The sequence below is a fragment of the Physella acuta genome, unplaced genomic scaffold, assembly GCF_028476545.2.
Source record: "Physella acuta isolate Inbredline_101_S28 unplaced genomic scaffold, ASM2847654v3 ptg000227l, whole genome shotgun sequence".
Taxonomy (NCBI): domain Eukaryota; kingdom Metazoa; phylum Mollusca; class Gastropoda; family Physidae; genus Physella; species Physella acuta.
The window spans coordinates 195,001-218,373 of NW_026731746.1; the positions used below are offsets into that span (position 1 = coordinate 195,001).

Consider the following 23,373-nt stretch of genomic DNA (forward strand, 5'->3'; position numbering starts at 1 on the left):
GACTGTCGTTTCTTTGGAAAATTGTCTGTTTCTGTTTTCTGCACTTCTTCTAGCGTCTTCTTCTTGTCTACATTCAGCATCTAACTCACGCTGCACAGACTCAGCCAGAGGGTGTAATGGATCAGCTATAGGTTTCAGAGTTGGATACAGCCTGATTTAAACAGTATGAACAAGAGATCCTTGGAAAGTAAAGTAACAGTGAGGCACAGATTCAGGTAAAAACAACTAAAAAGATCAAAGAGTTGGATGTCATTCTGAAACAAAACCGTGCTAAAGTAATGGATGCTATTCAACAATGTCTCTTTAGGATAGAAGTGCAACTTTATGAAAATATTAAGCTGTAAATTTAGTTTTCTGTACCTATCTGTATAATTTATTTAAAAGGTAGAATTCTTTATGTTTATTTAATTATTTAATTAATCTCTGTGCGGGTAAGATATTTATTAGCGTGTATTCGATTGCTGATAGTAAGTGATAATTTGTAGGTAAGTCTCTATGATAGCCAAATAATTAATTGGTGTATCATGTAATTTTAGTTTTAGTGGATTGTTAGAAAAAAAACTAAATTATTCCTATCATAACTCACTGTAGAGGTGGAGACCAAGGCATTGTTAGTAATTTAGTTGAAGCTAAATATTGTGAGCATCTGTTTGTACCTCTAGTTATACTGACTTGCACACATGGTTTTTTTCATCTATATACACTTGTATCTCATTGTTATTTGTAGTTCACTTATTCATTGTCATGTTTATTTATATGGCATTTTGGTGGCATTGAATGCATTCCTTGTATGGAAAGAAAGAAGATTACATACTTTTTTTTCATCATGAATTGTATCTGGAAACTTCATTAAAATCCTTTGTATTTAGTCACACACACAAAAATATAGCAATTACAATACGCTTCAAAAATAATCTTATATTACCTGGAAGTTTAAATATTATTAGAGAACAAAATTTTATAAAAGATGCCCAACATCGTTATTTTTTTTTTCCTATATTGTTTATATGTTCTTACTTATCAGTCTTGAATGACACATCCTCAAATCCTTAAATATGTTCACACTAGTTTCTTCTCGTGATTTTGGTTCTGTATATTAAAAACACGCCATTTTAATCAGTGAGGTAAAGTGCTATATTCAATCAATTATTTACATTAAATACAATGCGCATCCAACTTAATCCAATAATATTCAGATATTGGAATACATCATTAGAGCAAGATATTCTTTATGTAATGGGTACCGGTGTGATGTTCATCATCGTCCGTACATCTTTGTTGAGACAATGTGGTTTACAAATCCTCAAAAAACCAATTACAAACATAAACGCTAGTAGTAAACTTTAAAAATGAAACTATTTTTTAAGGTTTGAAAACAATCTTCATTTTGCTTTCATTAATCTTCTTTTATACATATATATATATATATATATATATATATATATATATATATATATATATATATATATATATATATATATATATATATATATATATATATATATATTTATATGTATAAAAGAAAAAGGACTTACCAAAATCCATTCCTATAAATGGCGACGTTTACAAGACAGGAATAATCCTGCAGAAAATGAAACTAACACACCGGCAAGTTTAGTGATCAATAGTTTAATTGAGATTTTAAAAAAAAACACCTTCCTTCTATATAAAAGAAAAATTGTAACTATAAATAGATGTCGAAAATTCCCTTAATGAAATGTATGCCGCGACACACGAAGACAAAGTTGCGCATGAACTGTTAAACATATGCACAAAGGCGTAGCTAGGAAAAAAAGGACTGGCGGCCGCCCCGGGCGCTGATCCGGGGGGGGGGGGGGGGTAGCAAAGGGTAGAAGAATACTATGCTGTAGTTTTAAATTCAAAACAGCCCAAGTTAATAAATTTAGCTGCTACAAGTCGTTACTTACTGATTTTGCCGTTTTCTACCTTGATTCTGTAATGGTAAAATATATATCCTTAAGAAACAGTGACCGTTAAAAATCGCTTTCTATTTCTTTCTCGATGTAGTGGGGGGGGGGGGGGGGAGGGGGTTCGCAGTCTAAAATCGGAAGACTTTACATTAGATACACTTTATCACTTATAAAAGAAACCAATTGCATTTAAGTGTATTGTGCTATTGTGTAACCGTAAAAAATGTCTAAGGCGTTGGGGGGACGCTTTTTTACTACAAAAATCGCAATGATTTGTACTTGATTGGTGAGTAGATAACTTTTTTTAACATTTAGAAAAGAAATAATTGTATTAAAGCTTATTGTGCAGATAATAAGATCTTATACCTCTGCAATGGCGTAGCTAGGTCAGATGCCACCCATGTCACCCCCCCCCCCCACACACACACACACCAAATATATATATATATATATATATATATATATATATATATATATATATATATATATATATATATATATATATATATATATATATATATATATATATATATATATATATATATATATATATATATATATATATATATTTAGAAAGTTTACGTCATGGTGTCACCCCCCCCCCCCACTCCCCATTGTCGGAATATTCAATATGCACTTAAACGACTTTTTAACTCCAATTAATTATTAAATGAACTGGCAAAATCGTTTTTCTCGTATATATTTTGCAATTTTTTTTGTCTTGGTGTCACACCCCCCTAAACGGTGTCACCCGGTGCAATGCGCACCCCCGCCCCCACTTCGTGACGCCTCTGTACCCAGTGTATGAATTGAAACGGTACTCATGCAATCCGTAAATTTAAAATTATGTTATTTTTTCATTCCCGGCACACAAGGGTCATGAGAGTAGCAAATGTGGTTTAAAGGTTTAAACGTTGTCAATACTCTCTAGTTCCATGATAGATTTTGTTATTATATATTACCTAACAAATACGGCAGAGGCGTAAGCAATACCAGCGCCCACCTCAGAACATTTTTTTTATCGCGTATACGGAGTACAGAGGAAGTATTGTAATTGTGCAAAAAATCTAAATAGAGATTTTAACAAATCTCGACGTTTTACACCTCCCTGATCAAGAAAATCTTAATTTTACAATCCTTTCTGTATGTCTGTGTGTGGGGGTGAGGGGTAGAGGGGCGGGGGGCGTGTGTCTGTGTGTCTGTGTGTCTGTTAACATGATAACTTGAGTATCATCCCATCTAGGTTGACGAAATTTCATATATAAGTGTTATATCAAATTTGTAATTCTGTTTACATTTTTAAACGATTTCCAGTAACCGGAAGTGAAACTTATTCTACTTTTTGTTTTTCAAATTTTCAAAAACCTATATGTAAGTACTGTTAGATACTGATTATTTGCTATTCATTTCGTGTGCAATTATTTTTTCTACGAGATTCTATTCTATTTGTATATGAAACTTAATTTTTTTTATGTTTCTATCCCGACTGTAGAGGCGTAGCGAGGTGGGTGGCGGGGGGGGGGGAGGGGTGCGGACCGCACCGGGTGACACCATTTAGAGGGTTGACACCAAGGCAAAAAATAGCAAAATATATAGAGAAAAATTTGAAGGGGGTGCAAATCGAAAGTTTGAGGGGGGGGGGGGGTACAAATCCAAAATTTGAAAGTTTGTCCCGGGAAGGGTCACTACGCTCAGGAAGGGTGACACCCTACCTCGCTACGCCACTGCCCGACTGTACTGGTGTTGTCACTCCCATTAGTGTTATTTAAGCATATTCGAGAAAGTGCAGGGGAGATCACTCACGCGTTATTAGTAAATAATTATGTAATTATTTTTTTTAATCAAAACGAATTCCAACTGCCATTGAAAGAAATAGTTGTTTAAATTTTCATGTAAATTGGAGATTTGTCTTTTTAAACCCTCACTGCACCCCCTGCTACTAAAACCCAGTAACGCACCTGATGTATGCTTATTTTGCTTGATAGTTTGCTTTCTTTCCTTGTGATGTTAATTTGCAGTAATTCATTTTTGTGGAGTTTTTGTTCGTGTAACAAATTTGGTATGACATTTGTCTGTGACTTTTGACACTATCAAAAGAGTTGTGCTGGGTAGCGTCGTGTTAACAAGTCATTATTTTCATTTTGTGTTTTAGCTTGTAGCCTTAATTTAATTTTTTTACTCAACCCTCCGCTATTTAAACCGCCGCTTGTCTACAGATATTGTTTTGTTAAATTCTTGACCTTTATTCTGGCCCTGACTTCCCACTTAAATGTCAACAGCAGAAAAACTACTCGCTGCCTGAAGTGGAGGCAGGGGGTCAACCTGGTGGTCAAATGGTCAACTACTTCTAGAACACTTGGCTGGTAAACTGCGAACCATCAACAGACATCCGTTGTTCAACCCCCCCCCCCCTCTAGACTGGAGACTAGTGGAAACAGTTTCAAGACGATTTCATGTAAGGTTTGAAGCTCTGGACAATGGAGTAACTGTTGAATGATGACTTCTGTATACGTTTTATCTAAATATAATTGACAATGTTTCATATGTTGTTATAGCCATTGTATTTACCGTCCCAAACAGATTTCAAGAATTTTGTGTGAAAAATGTTTTGTTTTGTTGTACTTGGGATTCGTGTTTATATATATATATATATATATATATATATATATATATATATATATATATATATATATATATATATATATATATATATATATATATATATATATATATATATATATATATATATATAAGCTGACATCACTATTCTCCTCATTGCTGAAACAAATTGAACATCTCTGTCCTAATAAAACAAAGAATGAATACACTATCCAAACCACAGGCGTAGCGAGTGGGGGGGGGGGGGCGGGGGGTGCGGACCGCACCGGGTGACACCTTTTAGGGGGGTGACACCAAGGCAAAATAAAGCAAAATATATAGAGAAAAATGATAAATAGTGTTTTAAGAGGTGTAAATCGAAAGTTTAAGGAGGGGGGGGGTGCAAATCGAAAATTGAAAGTTTGTCCCCGAAAAGTGTGGCTACGTCTCTGGGGGTGACACCATTAAGTACCGCACCGGGTGACACCCGACCTCGCTACGCCACTGATCCAAACTATTTTCTGTCAAAATAAAAATAAAAGCATGTAATTAATGCCCTACTCTAATATGCCACACATTATCAAATCTCTGCCCTACAATATCTAGTCTGTCCTACCATACCCAGTTTCTGACCGAGCGAACACAACGTCCAGTCACTTAATGAGCACTGTATCAACAACCGCCCCCCTCCTCCCTATTGACTGACCCCCGTCAGGTCGAGTTCACCTTGACATTTCTAAGTGTGGTCAAACAGTTGAACCAACGGCCGTCATTGTAGAGCGGAAGTCAAATTCTTGCTCTTCATCCTCCGCCTCTTGTATCGTAATCCGCTCAACTACGGCTGGCGGTGTCTAAAAATAACTTGGGCTTGCTCTGGCCGATGTTATCAGCGCCTAGGATGACCGCCTAGTGTCAAGTTACTGGCAGACCTACGACACACCTTAAAAACATCAACAAGTGGATTGTCTTACAGGGTTAATTGTTTCTTTTCTTACAGCGGGTCTCATTGTTAAAGGGTTAATTGATTCTGTCAACGTGTGGTCTCAGTGTTGAAGGGTTAATTGTTTCACTGTCTACAAGTGGTCTCACTATTAAAGGGGTTATCTGTTTCTCTGTCTACAATTGGTATCAACGTTAAAGGGTTAATTTTTACTTTCTCGCATACAGAGTATTAAAAAAGTATTGTGACCGTGCAAAAAAAAATGAAATTTTTGCAAATCTCGACGTTTTACATCCCCCTGAGTCGGCAAAATATAGTTTTGCAGTCTTGTCCGTATGTCTGTGTGTGTGTGCGTGCGTGCGTGTCTGCGTGCCTGCGTGCCTGCGTGCGTGCGTGCGTGCGTGTGTGTGTGTGTGTGTGTGTGTGTGTGTGTGTGTGTGTGAACACGATAACTTGAGTATTGTTATAGCTAGGTTGATGAAATTTTCTATATAAGTATTATATCAAATTTGTAATTCCGTATCAACTTTTCCACCGGAAGTGGAACTTATTCTACTTTCAATTTTTCAAAAGCCTATAACTTGAGTACTTTTTCAGATAGATAAATGAAATTTCACTTGTAAATACAAGATCTAATTCTCCGCCTTCTGTCAAATTGTGAGTAATCTCTGTTGAATTTACTCTATTTCCGAATTCTAAAAAAAAATGCATGTAAATTTATAAAGTACTAACAGAGGCGAAGCGAGGGGGGGGGGGGGTCGCGGATCGCACCGGGTGACACCATTAAGGGGGGGGGTGACACCAAGGCAAAAAAATATAAAAATATATAGAGAAAAATTTGAGGAGGGGGGTGCAAATCGAAAGTTTGAGGGGGGGGTGCAAATCAAAAGTTTGTCCCCGGGAAGGGTCGCTACGCCTGTGGGGGGGGGGGGGGGTGACACCATTAAGTGCCGCACAGGGTGACACCCGACCTCGCTACGCCACTGAGTACTAATAATATTCCGCACTATTATACACATATTCTTTGGCGTTCACTTGGTGAGCAATTCTTTTTTTTTACGAGATTCTATTCTATTATAAAAAGTTTAAGTAATTAAAAATGGATTTAAAATCATGTCTATATTTAGCGTTGCCATCCCCCGTAGTGTTATATAAGAATATTAGTGAAAGTTTAGGGGAGATCACTCCAGGCTTATTTTCTCATTCTAATCATTTTCGTTCGTGAAAGGGTTAATCAGTTGATTGTTATGTTTCCTAGAGTTGTCCATAGTGTCATAAGTTACTACTACCGATGAGGACAGAAAGTTTACTTAACTACTCATGCCCAGGAATTCCCGCATGTATTTTATCAATCTAATTTTTTTGTTTGTTAGAAATATATGGTCGTTGTTATTTATTTAGGTTCATTTTTAGTTGTATTTCATGTGCAATCTTCTTCTTCTTCGTTCTTAATTTTAATATTGGAAGGGATTCCCCTCAACACAATAAAGAATACGTGTCAACTGGTTATGCGCCATATAAGTTGGACTCCGATTTCACCCTGCTTTTCTTTTTGGATTTGCTTTCATAGTCTTTGTCCAACTAAAAACAAACTACAAAGCAGCAGTTGTTTGATTTTGGAGTTGTCTCTCCTAGAAGAGTTGCTGTCCCCAAACAAGTGCATTTTTTTACATCTGCTGTGTGTGTGTGGGGGGGGGGGGGGGGCGCTGTGTAAAAACGTAAAACTTTTTTCATTTAAAAGTTGTTTCTTCTTTTAAATTTCACTAAGTAATAAATGCCTCATATGTCTACTAATATAACCTTATATATGTTTACATTGACTCCTAACATAAGTGTATCGTGAAGCCCACCAATAAAATAAAATATCCAAATTTTATTTCTCCATTTTGTAATTTCTAAGGCAGGTTTCGTGTTGCAAGATACCTTCAATTCTCCTACACCAGAAAGATCCCATGACGGAACATGTGAGAACCATTGAAATGAACCCTGTGTGGGTCCCGAAAAGCCTTTTTTGCCCGCGTCATGACGTTGAGAGAGATAAGAGCTCTCCGGTGACCCGGGCAGCCTTCATGTGACTGGCTGGCATCACACGAGACCACCAAGTTTCCGTCACTGCTCACATGCGCATGCGCGAACAAGTGCATTTTTTAAACCAGATTTGTCATTTCTATTGTGACTTTTAATGTGAAGGCTCCATGAGCTAGGTTTGTCCAGTTAGGTTTGATGAGCCAGGTTTAACTTGTAGGTTTGATGAGCCAGGTTTAACTTGTAGTTTTGAGGAGCCAGGTTTAACTTGTAGGTTTGATGAGCCGGGTTTAACTTGAAGTTTGGTGACATATCACAAGATTAAAGATGAGAGCGACGTTGTTGGCTGTTATTGTTTTTGACGTGCTTTTATTGGGAAATGTGCTGTGCAATCTGCAGTCCGCGTTTCCTTCATCTAAAGGTAAAGTTACATCCATTAACTCAATAAGGTAAAGTTACATCCATTAACTCAATAAGGTAAAGTTACATCCATTAACTCAATAAGGTAAAGTTACATCCATTAACTCAATAAGGTAATGTTACATCCATTCACTCAATAAGGTAAAGTTACATATATTAACTCAATACGGTAAAAGTACATCCATTAACTCAATAAGGTAAAGTTACACCTATTCACTTTTCAAAGTCAATTCACAATCATTTACTCTTAGTTAGCTTTATTCATTTACTCATATATGTCAAGTCACATCCTTTTATAAAAAAAAATTTGCTTGTGGCCAAATGTTATATAAATGTTATATAAAAACTGTGGGATGTGTTTGTAAGCTAAATGTTATATAAAAACAATGCGACTATAAATGTTGTATCTTGCTTTCAGACAACTCCTTCTGCCCCGACGGCTGGGCCCTGGTTGATCTAGGCCCGGACATCACCTGTCTCTACATAAGCAACAGCACCAAGTCCTTCTACGACGCCAACTCCACCTGCGTCAAGGCCGGGGCTGGGCTGGTCAAGAACATCACACCAAAGAAACACACGGCCATGAGAAGTAAGGAACCGGGTGGTACCGCTGTGGGGGGTAGACCATAGGGTTGGGTTCGATGCTGACCACAGGGTTGGTTCGATGCTGACCACAGGGTTGGGTTCAATGCTGACCACAGGGTTGGGTTCGATGCTGACCACAGGGTTGGGTTCGATGCTGACTTTAGGGTTGGGTTCGATGCTGACCACAGGGTTGGGTTCAATGCTGACCACAGGGTTGGGTTCGATGCTGACCACAGGGTTGGGTTCGATGCTGACCACAGGGTTGGGTTCGATGCTGACCACAGGGTTGGGTTCTATGCTGACCACAGGGTTGGGTTCGATGCTGACTTTAGGGTTGGGTTCGATGCTGACCACAGGGTTGGGTTCGATGCTGACCACAGGGTTGGGTTCGATGCTGACTTTAGTGTTGGGCCCCACACTGCCAGATTTCAGCTGGTTAAATAATACCGTAATCAAATTAAGAAACTCTGTACAGACTATTTGATAAGTTTAGTAAAGGGTCATCCATAAATGACGTCACGCTTTTTTGACGATTTTTACTCCCCCCTCTCCCTCCGTCACACGTCGTCATAAAAGCCAGACCCCCCTAAAATGACGTCACACCCAGAGGCGTAGCGAGGGGGGGGGGGCGGGTGGACATATGTCCCCGGGCGCCGACCTTAGGGGGGGGGGGTGCAAATGAAAAGTTCAAAGGGGGGTGCAAATCGAAAGTTTGAGGGGGGTGCAAATGAAAAGTTCAGCCTACAACCCCCCTCAATATTGCAGTTGAATTTTTCTTAAAACATCGATATTTTTCCAAAATCTTGTCTGAACTCTGTCTATATAATATATAGAGTATTTAAATCAATTCCTATTACAATTTATTAAAACAGTTTTCTAAAACCCGAAATACCGTCTAAAATTAGTTTTCTAACATGGCTTTTATATATTGCAAAAATATGACGTCGCACCATCTGAACCCCCCCCCCCCCCCTTCCCCTCGTCACACACCGTCACAAAGTTACGGACAACCCCTCCCCCCTCCCCCTAAGAGTGTGACGTTATTTATGGACGACCCCTAATGAAATTAAGAAACTCTGTACACACTATTTGATAAGTTTAGTAATGACGATTAGTTAATAGTTTAAATTGAAGCAGTATTATGAAAAAAATAATGTTTAAACTATATAATTTCGTACTATTTTTTTTTCAAACCGAACGAAAACTCTAGTCGCCCATTACACGTAATGTTTAAGTCGGATAAAAAACATACAATTCTGAATGTTTGTTTGAAGACAATAAATGTAACTCGGATTGTTTAACTTGGGTAGGACGAATAAACAGGAGAAACACGAAATGGTTCTGTTCATTTAATTGTGTAGTTTGTCTCACAACTGTAGAAAACGTGTAACTTGCGTGATTGAAATCTATGTTTTAAACGAGTGCTTGTAATCATTTCTCCGACTCTATTTCCTGAGATGGGTTCTAGAATGTGGTATGTAAAAATATTGTTCCACAATAATTTCCGGGCGCGGATTCTAAAATATATTCCCGTACATTGTCCTAGTACAATTCCGTTTTACTTTATAGAATGTGTAACACATTTTCCCTTTACGATCCCAGACTTACTTTATAGAATGTGTAACACATTTTCCCTTTACAATTCCAGACTTACGTTATAGAATGTGTAACACATTTTCCCTTTACAATTCCAGACATACGTTATAGAATGTGTAACACATTCCCCTTAAATATCTAGACAAACGTTCAGAGGCGGAACTAGAAAAAAAAGGGCCACCCCGCAAAAAAAAATTTCTGGGCCCCCCTCCGACATAATTATATATATATATATATATATATATATATATATATATATATATATATATATATATATATATATATATATATATATATATATATATATATACAGAATACAAACATTGGATACTCATTTCTGGCCTTATCGGGTTTTGAAAAAAAACCTCTTTTTTTTCTCAATTTAAACAAATTACAATATGTCATGTGTGTGAATGCATATTTTAATTTTTTCTTTTTTTTTTTTTTTTTTATGTTTTTTTTTTTTTGAGCGGTCAAAAAAATATATAAAAAGTGAAAGCTTTGTATGTGTAATGGTTTCTCGTGTTATGTTTATTTTTATAATATTTTTATGTATTTATATTATTTGTTTTAAATATATTCCTTTTTTATGCTGTGTCAGTCTTTATTTTGTATATTTTTTTTAAATAATAATTAAGATAAGGAATTGCTTTTTAATTTGTTTAGTACAAATCTATTAAAAGGAGCTTATGGGCACCCCTATTTAACTTTTTTAAAAAGGGAAATAAGTCATGGAAGTGTTTTGAACGTTTGCCTATCTTTCACACTACAGCTCATGCATATATTTTTTTTACGCAACAGCATGTGTTAGCTACTGTATAACATCACAACTGTAGTAGATCTGTTTGTTATTTACAAAAGCTTTTACCGTCAAGTCAAAAATGTAAGAACTTTTTTTTAACAATAAAAAAATTATTATGGTCGGCTATGGTCCCCTAAATGGCGTGGGCCCTCCCAACCCCCCCCCCCCCCCCGTCTGGCGGCACTGTAGTTCCGCCCCTGCATACCTTATAGAATTTGTAACAAATGTTCACTTGAAATTCCAGACGTGGGCTCTAAACGGTCCCAAGATTTCTGGGTCGGACTCCACAAAGAACGGGGCTACGACAAGATCTTCAAGTGGGTTGGCACAGTAGGCGACGGCAGAGTAAGTTGGTTACTGCAGTAACTGTGAATTGTGTTTCGGTTACTTTAGTAATTGTGCGATGGGCGTTGGATACTTCAGAAATTGTGTGATGTGTGTGTGAAGTAATTGTGTACTTTATTGGTTACTGCAGCTACTTTGTTGTGTGTGTGTGTGTGTGTGTGTTGGTTACAGAAGTAATTGTGTTATGAGTGTGTTGATTACAGAAGTAATTGTGTTATGAGTGTGTTGATTACAGAAGTAATTGTGTTATGAGTGTGTTGATTACAGAAGTAATTGTGCTATGAGTGTGTTGATTACAGAAGTAATTGTGTTATGAGTGTGTTGATTACAGAAGTAATTGTGTTATGAGTGTGTTGATTACAGAAGTAATTGTGTTATGAGTGTGTTGATTACAGAAGTAATTGTGCTATGAGTGTGTTGATTACAGAAGTAATTGTATTATGACTGTGTTGATTACAGAAGTAATTGTGTTATGAGTGTGTTGATTACAGAAGTAATTGTGTTATGAATGTGTTGATTACAGAAGTAATTGTGTTATGAGTGTGTTGATTACAGAAGTAATTGTGTTATGAATGTGTTGATTACAGAAGTAATTGTGTTATGAATGTGTTGATTACAGAAGTAATTGTGTTATGAATGTGTTGATTACAGAAGTAATTGTGTTATGAATGTGTTGATTACAGAAGTAATTGTGTTATGAATGTGTTGATTACAGAAGTAATTGTGTTATGAATGTGTTGATTACAGAAGTAATTGTGTTAAGAATGTGTTGATTACTGCAGCAGCTTTTTAAAGAGAGTGTTGATTTAAAGTTACTGGTGATGTATTTTTTTTAAATTAACTGCCATTTTGAGTAGCTTCTCGCTAAATGCAGATACTGTACATCTAACTAAACATAAAGAAAACCAACATACGTTATTAATTTGTATCCGAGAAGAAGTTCTCTAGCACTATCAAACGACTCGACGAAGTTTAAATGGACGATTAAATTGCTCAAACGTATTCTAAGGGGTCATCCATTATGACGTCACGCATTTTGTACGATTTCTACCTCCCCCTCCCCTCCGTCACACGTCGTCACAAAAAGCCAGACCCCCCCCCCCCTAAAATACGTCACACCTCAGCCTACAACTCCTCTCAAAATTGCTGTTGAATTTTTTCTTAAAACCGATATTTTTCTAAAATCTTGTCTGAACTCGGTCAAAATATAGTATTTTAATCAATACCTATTACAAATTAAAACAGTTTTCTGAAACGTGAAATAACGTCTAAAATTCGATTCCTAACATTGCTTTTTTATAATGCAAAAGTGTGACGTCGCACCATCAGAACCCTTCCCCCCTTCCCCTCATCACACACCGTCACAAAATTACGGACCCCCCTCCCCCCTACGAGTGTGGCGTCTTTTATGGACGACCCCTAAATACAAAACTAGCCCAATGCCACTACTGAGCTTTATTTAAGCGGGATATACAATTGACCAGAATGTTTCTTGAACCAGGCGGAGTTCTTCAGTCTGCCCAACACTGCACGTGAGTATGTCAGCTTCAAGGAACAGTGCGGCTATTTCTCGTACGAGCCTGGAGAGTTGGAGTTGGACGAGTGTGAGACAGAGAACTACTTCATGTGTGAGAAGCCTTCAGGTGAGTGTGAGAGAAGTGTGGGAGTCAGGTGAGTGTGGGAGACGGGTGAGTGTGTGATTCAGGTGAGTGTGGGAGTCAGGTGAGTGTGGGATTCAGGTGAGTGTGGGATTCAGGTGAGTGTGTGATTCAGAAGAGTGTGGGATTCAGGTGAGTGTGTGATTCAGAAGAGTGTGTGATTCAGGTGAGTGTGGGAATCAGGTGAGTGTGGGAATCAGGTGAGTGTGGGATTCAGGTGAGTGTGGGACTAGAGAATGGAAGCTGGAGTAAATATAATTAAAGGGCAATAGCCCGGCTAAAAAGCGAATCTATAAAAAGAAAACGACAGACAACTGTGTATAAAAAGAAAACGACCTACGACTGTGTATAAAAAGAAAACGCCCAACGACTGTGTATAAAAAAGACTGTCCTTTTGTTTTATACCGCAGAATCGGGTCAGCTTTGTAGAATTTAAATGTATAATTAATTTTAGAATCTTTAACCTGAATGCATTCTTAGATTATATACCGTCTTAAAATGTATTTTCCATGTTATTTCAATTTTTTTCAAATTTCTCAAATTTTTATTCAAAGAATGCAAGGATGGATTTTTTGGCAGCAAGTGCAAACAACAGTGCCACTGTAAGGGGGAGCCGTGTAACAGACGGGAGAGGGAGGAGAACCGGTGCCTGTGGGGCTGTGAGCCTGGCTGGATGGGGGCCATGTGTGATCAAGGTAAGTTTGGGGGGGGGGGGGCATGTGTGATCAAGGTAAGTTTTTTTTTGGGGGGGGGGGGGGCGTGTGTGATCAAGGTAAGTTTTTTTTGGAGGGGGGGGGCGTGTGTGATCAAGGTAAGTTTTTTTTGGAGGGGGGGGTGTGTGATCAAGGTTCGTTTGGGGGGGGGGGGCATGTGTGATCAAGGTAAGTTTAAGTGGGGGGGGGGGGCATGTGTGATGAAAGTAAGTTTGGGGGGGGGCATGTGTGATCAAGGTAAGTTTGGGGGGGGGGGCATGTGTTGCCAAGGTAACAATCTTACATTGGGAGGGGGGTAGCCAAGGTAACAGTCTTACATGAGGGTGTGGCCAAGGTAACAGACTTACATGGGGTGTGTGGCCAAGGTAACAGACTTACATGGGGGTGTGGCCAAGGTAACAGTCTTACATGGGGGTGTGGCCAAGGTAACAGTCTTACATGGGGGGAGGGCATGTGTGACCATGGTAACAGTTTTAGAATCGTCGGTTTTTTCATTGGTAAAGTAATGGGTGCCAGAAATGTAATTGCTTGACCACCGTGATTGTTTTAACGCCGCTGGTTTGTCGTTCAGAAAACGAACGAATGCCAAAGCAAAAAGCACTCCTTAGTGAAAATAAGGATTGGTTGTGAATTTATTTAATTCGCAAATATTTTGTTAATTTTTTTTTCAATATGTTTGCAACCTAATGTATTTTTCTTTCTTCAAAAAGTGAAACAAGAACCTGAGGTGAAATACTACTGCATTGATCCACCAAATAAAGGGAAATACGTCTATATCAGGATCTACACAAAAGGAGTTGTTTACAAGTATAATATTTTCTCTCAGTAATTTAGTAAACCTATTTCCTGTACAGTATCAGATCTACATATCTTAAATAGTATACATCTCAGTAATTAAATAAACACCAATTTTAAAGATTATTTATTAGGAAAATAGTTAGCCGCCACAGAAATCAACATACCGTTTAACTTTAAGAATTGCATGTAAATAAAAGGCTTTTTTTAATAATATTTTTGTCTCCGACGTTTTATTATTTCTGATGGTGTCTTTGAAGACTAGAGCCCTTTGATTTATTATCAACACCTTGCAGAATCACAAACACTCAAAACTTAATTCTAATAACAGCCCTAGTTGCAAACTTTATCACTTAATTCATTGCCAAAACTGATTATTCCTAATCTTAAATGTATGCAATGCTTTTTTCAAGCACATCTAACCCCCAGAGGCGTAGCGACCCTTCCCGGCGCCCGGGGACAAACTTTCGATTTCCACCCCCCTCGAACTTTTCATTTGCACCCTCCTCCTCAAACTTTCGATTTGCACCCCCACTCGAACTTTTCATTTGCACCCCCTCCCCTCAAACTTTCAATTTGGCGCCCCCCCCCCTAAGGTCGGCGCTCGGGGACATATGTCCCCCCCGCCGCCCCCCTCGCTACGCCTCTGCTACCCCCCCCCCCCCTGTACGAAATAGAATGTTTAAAGAAAGTAAATACTTTTACCAATGTCCGCTCTCCCCCTACTCCCCAGAAAATTCAGTCCGCCCCCTCCCCCATCTCCAGAGAAAAAAGTCTGAAAGAAACACTGAATTTATATCTAGCCCTTAAGTAATGGTAGCTCATTTAAAAACCTTTATTCTCAAATTTACTAAAAGTAGTGTTGTGCTACTTCCTTTTTAATCGTGGGAAATGGGTGGCTATTAGCACATTTATTAGTGGGAAATGACTTTCGACATTGTTGCTGGTGGGATGACTGTCGACATTGTTGCTGGTGGGATGACTGTCGACATTGTTGCTGGTGGGATGACTGTCGACATTGTTGCTGGTGGGATGACTGTCGACATTGTTGCTGGTGGGATGACTGTCGACATTGTTGCTGGTGGGATGACTGTCGACATTGTTGCTGGTGGGATGACTGTCGACATTGTTGCTGGTGGGATGACTGTCGACATTGGATGACTGTCGACATTGGATGACTGTCGACATTGGATGACTGTCGACATTGGATGACTGTCGACATTGGATGACTGTCGACATTGGATGACTGTCGACATTGGATGACTGTCGACATTGGATGACTGTCGACATTGGATGACTGTCGACATTGGATGACTGTCGACATTGGATGACTGTCGACATTGGATGACTGTCGACATTGGATGACTGTCGACATTGGATGACTGTCGACATTGGATGACTGTCGACATTGGATGACTGTCGACATTGGATGACTGTCGACATTGGATGACTGTCGACATTGGATGACTGTCGACATTGGATGACTGTCGACATTGGATGACTGTCGACATTGGATGACTGTCGACATTGGATGACTGTCGACATTGGATGACTGTCGACATTGTTGCTGGTAGAAAATGGCTGAATACCGATATATCTTTCCCCAGCTCGATCTACGGCCTTGACAAAAACTATGAAAGGTCAAGCTGGTGCAAGAAGACCCAAATAACCCGGTCAGCTGACCTCTACGTCATCTCCATCCTGCTGGACGACAACACCGTACCACAGATGGATGATGGGAAATGTGCAGGGGAGGTAAAAAGGGTTTTCGATTATTTTTTTTGTCTGATGTCATAAAGTCATGGCATGGAGGAGAGATGGGGGGGGGGGGGGGGTAGAAGATAAATAAAACTTTTCTTTAAACAAGATGTATGTTTGGTTGTAAAGGGGCCCTGCAAATCAAACTTCCTGAGATAAACTACTTAGCGATTCTCAGGCGCGTGAAAGCATCGTTAAATCTAAACGAGTGCACTCTGTTACAACAAAACAACGCTTAGTCTTAGTATCAAAACTTGTCATTTACCAAAATAAGGGTAAAAAACCTTAGTGTTCTTAAAACTCATTAAATTATCACGTGCGATTTTTAGATTGTTTTTTCCGGAGCAGTAATTTTGTTATTTTAAACTACTGCATGTCTGTATTTTTTTGTGTTTATGATCTGGTATTTTGACCCTTGCATCTTAGCGTGTCGACAACACGACGTACGAGTGGACACTGGTCATCCAGGAAAACGAGGGCATCTTGCTGGAGAACGACGTGCAGGTGACCATCCAGTGTAACTTCACGCAGGCCGAGACGATGACCATTGAACAAGACTACAACATTAGCAGGTCAGATCACACGATGAACTGTGGTAGAAAAAGAAACTTTATTGTTGTTAATAAATCTAAGCTCTTTATTGGCTGTTTAGATTTTTAACTTGTTTACCAATTTTAACTCCCTTCAAATGAAATTATTTCGTTCTTTGTAAGTAAATTCGTTTTCGTGGTAATGCATTGATGTTTAATTTTTAAATCTAATTAGTTATTAAATATTATTTATTAGAAATTAAACTAAATATCAAATTCAATGACGTAGGTGGCAGTGTTTCTTCCAGACTTTTTTCTCCGGGGGGGGGGGGGAACTTGAAATCTTCGGGGGGGCGATAAACTTTCTTCGGGGGGGGGGGCGGACACTGTTAAAAGTATATATTTTCTATATAAATTATATAAATTTCATTTCGTTCGGGGAGGGGGGGGGCGGTAAAAAATTTTTGGGGGGGCTTTGCCCCCCCCCCCCCGAAGAGGTGCCTGGAAGAAACTCTGGTAGGTGGCGAGGAGGGCGCGGGGTAACAGAAATAGGTTTCTGCTAATAGCTATATTTGCGGAGTTTTAACGCCTACAAGCCGACCATGGAATAAAAAAGAGCAGATAATTTTAGTTTAGAGATCGCAAGCTACTGATAAGGAATTATGGCATATATGTTTAGTTGTGTGCGGTGACTTCCTAATTAAGATAAAATGGAACGGGGGAAAATTAAACTATAATATCGACATTTTTTTTTCCATTCCTAATTTCGAAAATATTAAAAATTAATTTATTAAAACAAATATAAAAAAAAAAACATGTATAATAATAAGTTTTTAAATGTATTGAATTTATTAAAAAAAAAACATTGGTTTTTTTTTTTAAATAAATGCGTTGGGTGCTATAATTTGTCTTGAAATACTAATTATACAAAACAATTGTGAAGCAAGAAAAATTAAGTAACATAACGTTGTGTGACGTGTTATGTGAAGTTGTGTGACGTATGTTTGTCTGTCACCAGCTCGGTGGTTGAGATGAAAAAACAGAAGGTGGCACCAGAGACAACGGATGATGACGTCATGCTCCAGGTCGTCGACGCCTACACGGGACTTCCGATAACAGAGGGCGTCATCGGGTCGTCGGTCAAACTTCAGATCAAGTTTGGTTTGTTGACAGGTGAGGGGGGGGGGGGTGGTACCAGGGGGGGGGGGGGGTGGTGATAGTATATGGTGTCACCTAATGGTGTCACCTCATGGTGATATTATATGGTGTCACCTCATGGTGATATTATATGGTGTCACCTCATGGTGATATTATATGGTGTCACCTCATGGTGATAATATATAGTATCACCTCATGGTGATAATATATGGTGTCACCTCATGGTGATAATATATGGTGTCACCTCATGGTGATATTATATGGTGTCACCTCATGGTGATAATATATGGTGTCACCTCATGGTGATATTATATGGTGTCACCTCATGGTGATAATATATGGTGTCACCTCATGGTGATAATATATAGTATCACCTCATGGTGATAATATATCGTGTCACCTTATGGTGATAATATATGGTGTCACCTCATGGTGATATGTATTTTTATTTTTTTTATTATTTTAAGTTGTTTTTTTTTATATTTTTAAATATCTTTTGGTAGAGAAATCTCACTAATCTCACTGTAGAAATCTCACTAATATACAATTGATTGCCCTAAAGTACACGTATTTCAATGTGGTATGTGATTCCTTTAATTTAATCCTCTTATAGATTCCCTGCTTAAAGGTGTCATGGCTTACAACTGTATAGCGCAGTCTTTAGATGGGAAACGTTCGATACATCTCATCAATACAGACGGGTTCGTTAGATTTTTTCTGAGTTTTAAAAATCTAATAGTTACAAGGACAAATTTGTTATTAAAACGATAACCATAGAAAGCATTAGTGAATAGTTGCAATAAAAGGTAGATAACTCCTACGTCAAATGCTTTTTTATTTATTCTCATGGTTATCTCTCTTTGACCAATAATTTTCTTGTAAACAATTTGTTTTTTTCCAACACAGAAAGAAATTGTAGATTTTATTTCCGATTAAAGTATACTAACTTGTATGTGAGTTTTTTTAATGATATTCTTTTAACCTTTAAGGTGTGCAGAGCAGAACTCGCCCGTGTCTGTGTTTATGAAGCAGGACACGCACACGATCGCTACCCAGTGGTTTCCCTTGTTCACGTTTGAAGGCTCTAACGACGTCCTATTCCAGTGTCTGTTTGACTTCTGTTTTGACGACAGCTGCAATGTGGTGAGTGGCCTGTGTTAATGATTTTAATACAAATTTTAAAATCCCGTCCATTTACAGGACAAACTAGGTCAAGGTTGACTTGTAGGCCCAATGGTTGGCCTCAGAAATAATTAGCCAATCATTGGTAGCAAAAATATATTTTTCTATTCGTGAAGAATACAATGATGAGAAATAATTTTCAGTGCGTACAAAAAAAAAGAATAATATCAACACCAGCCTGGTTTTTTAGCATGGCATTTAATTAATTGCAGTTCTTGAACTGCTTGCATGGTATGTAATTGCTGTAAAACAACCGATGTTGTTTTAAATTTTGCATTTTAAATATTTGATTTCTTTTATTTGAAATGGTTTTTGTAAACCAAAATATATTTCTTTAATGTGAAAGTAGAGAAGGTTGGGCATAGTGCTGATCACATTATTCCTTCACATGCCGAGGGTATTAAAATGGGTGAACTCTACTTCACCTGCTACGTGGAATTTCACGCTCGAATGCGTATTTTTTAAAATAAACTGGTGACCCTGGTTTATTTTAATATCAACTGATGGGGAAAAAAAGACTCGGACTTTACCCACAAAAAACTTTTTTTTTATTATGTGCTGAACTGCTTATTTATTGATCATTTGGCTTTCTTCTCGCTATATGACAGGGCTATAGAAGACCGTTGTATCTAAATTTGATTTTTTTCTCGCTATACGACAGGGCTATAGAAGAACTTTGTATCTAAATTTGATTTTTTCTCGCTATACGACAGGGCTATAGAAGAACTTTGTATCTAAGCTTGTTTTTCTCACTATACGACAGGGCTGTAGAGAACCTACCCGACACCGTCGTGACGCGGCCAGTGGCGAGAGAACAGCTGAACACGCCACCAGCAAGACCATCAGGGTCCTGCCCAGTGTGCACTCACACAATACTGCAGGTAGGTGTTAGTGTACTCACACGGCAGGTAGGTCTCTGTACTCACACGACAGTAATGTCCAGAGTTTCTTTCAGGATTCCCTTCAGAGAGGGCTCAGCCCCCCACCCCCAAGAAAGCTTACCACCACCCCCCCCCTTCCAACAAAATGAAATTTATATAGAAACTACATATATTTAACAGTGTCCGCACCCCCCCCCCCCCCCCGCCCGGAGAAAAAATTCTGGAAGAAACACTGGGTAGGTCCTGGTACTCACTCTTAACCTGCTATCCACACTACAAGTCACGTGGGTGGCAACATACTCTCTAATATTTTACTAGACTGCTAGAACTGCCAGAATTTATAGATCTAGACCTAGTTTGTGTTCAGGAAACAAAGTAAAGATAAGTGAGTGTGCTAGTTTTAAAACAGCTGATTACAAATGGTTAAATAAACCGGGAGTGATCTCCCCTAAACTTTCTCGAATATTCTTATATAAAATAACAGGGGATGGGAACTCGGGCTATAGACTTCTAGACATGATTTTTAATCCATTTTAAATACTTAAAGTTTTAAAAATAGAATAAAATCTCGTAGACAAATTAATTGCACACCATGTGAACGCGAATAAAAAAGCGCATAATAGTGCGCAATATTATTAGTACTTTTAAAATTTACATTAATTTTTTGAGAAATCGGAAGTAGCGTAAATAAGTACTTCCGGTCAACGAAAAATTCTCAAAATTTGACAGAAGGTAGAGAATTAGATCTTTTACTTACATATCAAATTTCATTTATCTATCTGAAATAGTACTCAAGTTATAGGCTTTTGAAAAATTCAAAGTAGAAAAAGTACCACTTCCGGTTATCCGAAATCGCTCAAAAGTTGATACGGATCTACGATTTTGATAAAATACTTGTATATGAAATTTCATCAACCTAGCTGTAACGGTACTCAAGTTATCGTGTTTACACACGGACACACACACACACACACACACACAGACACACAGACATACGGACAAGATTGCAAAATTATGTTTTTCCGTATCAGTGAGATGTAAAACGTCGAGATTTGCAAAAATCTCGATTTTTTTTTTTGCACGATTACAAGACTTTCTCTATACTTCGTATATACGAGAAAGTAAAAACTCGAAGAGTGATTTCCCCAATTTAAAAGCTGTTCTTTACTAATATCTTATACTCGATTATAATCATTGGTGAAAAAAAAATACAATAATTAAATAGGTTTTAAAGAATTTTTTTTAAAAAATGCTAAATTTAAGGCATAGTTTACTTTATAAATGTATGTTTCGAGCATGGTCTTTAAATTACGTGACTCAACAAACCAACCAAATCACGTGACTCAACAAACCAATCAAATCGCGTGACTCAACAAACCAACCAAATCACGTGACTCAACAAACCAACCAAATCACGTGACTCAACAAACCAACCAAATCGCGTGACTCAACAACCCAATCAAATCGCGTGACTCAACAAACCAACCAAATCACGTGACTCAACAAACCAACCAAATCACGTGACTCAACAAACCAACCAAATCACGTGACTCAACAAACCAATCAAATTACTTCTCTCAGATCACAAGCCTGCCGCCAGCGTGGACTCGAACCAGCACAAACAGCACCACATGCCGGGCGAGCACCACTGGAGCTACCTGATGTACATCAACCCCGTGACCTGCGGCCTCTTCCTCCTCCTCCTCCTCATCTTCCTCATCATGTATGTCTCCTTCCTCCACACCCTCCGCAAGTCTGTAGAGAACGTGAGGCGGGAGATAGAGGGGAGTCGGTCACGTGATAAGTTCCTCAACTGCGGCTGCAGGAAGCCACTCAAAGACAAAGATTACGTCTGTCCTTAGTCAAATCTTTAAACTTTCAGTTTCATCAAATTTTTAGTTTTTAAATCTTATCAATGTTTTTATTTTTATTTTTATTTGAAGACATATATATATATATATATATATATATATATATATATATATATATATATATATATATATATATATATATATATATATATATATATATATATATATATATATGTCTTTTACATACCTTGAATCACATTTGTACATTCATTTTTATCATACATATGCTAACAAATATTTCAAGCCAGTAAAAATAACAAAAAGTTAAGTTCTAGTAGTATTTGTTTTGTTTAAAATGCCTTCTCTAAATTTACGGTAAAGTGGTTATTACCAGTTTAATTGAAAGAGGAGTAGGATATCGTCCATGAATGAGGTGAGTTAGTTGATTGTGTTGAGTGCCCCCAACCCCCTAAATCTCCCAACCCTCATCAACCCCCTCAACACTGTTAAAAGTCGTCAAAATAGATATTAATAGATATAATAGTATTAATATTTACGCCATCTCCTCCTTATGAAACCCAAAATTATCAATATTTGAATTATTTATTTTGGACATTTTTTTTTTCAAGAAATGCAAATTATTTTTTCAAACCCCTGACCAGTTATAAAAAAAAAATTTAGACCATCCTCCCCTTCAACCTACCCACACACACACACACCACTTTGCTTGACGCCAAATTAAATATTTTCTTTAAGACTCAGAAATGTTGTTTTTTTTCTATGACAGAAGGCGGGTGTATCTAGAACATGCTTGTAACTTTCACCTTCTCAAGTCCATTCACTTTTAGAAATGTTTTACTGTAGATGTTTCAAGCTTACAGCTCATGTAAACCGGCCATACACGCACGCCGATTACACTGTTTTAATTATGTTTTTATCAATCGTTTTAATCTGTTAAATAAACATGTACATTTATACTCATTTGTTGTGATTACTCTTTTTACTTGAAAACAGTGAGTGATTTATTTTCTGTGGTTTTTTTTTCTTAGTGCTAATTGGCAATCGTTTGGTCGCGATCGCTAAACAAGAGTTATCTGCCCTTTCTTAACGCCCGTAGAAACCAGCAGACCGTGACAACTAGTTCACCGATGTAATGAGGCTGATTGAGTAATCGCTTGAGATAAATACTGTCACGGGACTGGCTGGGTACCCTCACATCCCCCCCCCCCCCACGCTAAGAATAACATCTGGTCCTGTATTATATAAATTTTTCCTAAGAAAAAAAAAGTGAAAGACCTTCCTCAACATCTATTCTATGATGGTTTTGAGCAAAACGCCAAATTTAAGGCCCAAACTGGTTTTGGGCAGCCATTATGGCCAATATCATGAGATATTGTGTTTGCCAATAGTGTCTGACCTGAACAGGGTAAAAAACTTGAATCGGAAACATGGAGCAGGAGAGATCAAATTAAAGCCAGCGTTAATTGTCTCTAAAGATATGGAAAATTATAACTTTTTTAAAACAATTGTTAAAACATACACTTTTGAAATTGTTAAAACAATTGCTAAAACATACACTTTTGGAATTGTTAAAACAGCACAGAATATTGGTATACTTGGTTCTCATAAACTAAATAGTGCTTTT

At 37.9% G+C, this 23,373-nt stretch overlaps 2 protein-coding genes across 4 annotated transcripts in view; one reads left to right on the forward strand and one right to left on the reverse strand.

Moving 5' to 3' along the window:
- The window catches only part of LOC131938004 (uncharacterized), a 34,689-nt gene extending 33,058 nt beyond the window's left edge, over positions 1 to 1,631 (reverse strand). The window contains exons 1-2 of one of the 2 annotated variants that reach the window (XM_059295803.1): positions 1,536 to 1,631; positions 1,018 to 1,089 (exon numbers count right to left, since the gene is read on the reverse strand). The gene's annotated coding sequence lies outside the window, so the exon portion shown is untranslated. The remainder of the gene's footprint in view (positions 1 to 1,017; positions 1,090 to 1,535) is intronic. The other variant, XM_059295804.1, reaches the window with a different exon arrangement.
- A 5,932-nt stretch (positions 1,632 to 7,563) lies between these two features.
- On the forward strand, positions 7,564 to 22,705 carry LOC131938010 (uncharacterized). 2 transcript variants are annotated; one of them, XM_059295809.1, is made up of 14 exons: positions 7,565 to 7,701; positions 7,756 to 7,915; positions 8,333 to 8,503; positions 11,142 to 11,242; positions 12,744 to 12,885; positions 13,455 to 13,595; positions 14,324 to 14,420; positions 16,016 to 16,163; positions 16,593 to 16,738; positions 17,715 to 17,869; positions 18,468 to 18,555; positions 18,844 to 18,997; positions 19,800 to 19,917; positions 21,499 to 22,705. In XM_059295809.1, exons 2-14 carry the CDS (start codon positions 7,822 to 7,824, stop codon positions 21,777 to 21,779), a joined length of 1,836 nt encoding a protein of 611 aa, XP_059151792.1. In that variant the 5' UTR covers positions 7,565 to 7,701; positions 7,756 to 7,821; the 3' UTR covers positions 21,780 to 22,705. The 2 variants fall into 2 exon arrangements, with proteins under 2 accessions (XP_059151791.1, XP_059151792.1); XM_059295808.1 differs by having other exon boundaries at positions 7,564 to 7,915.
- Positions 22,706 to 23,373: the final 668 nt, after the last annotated feature.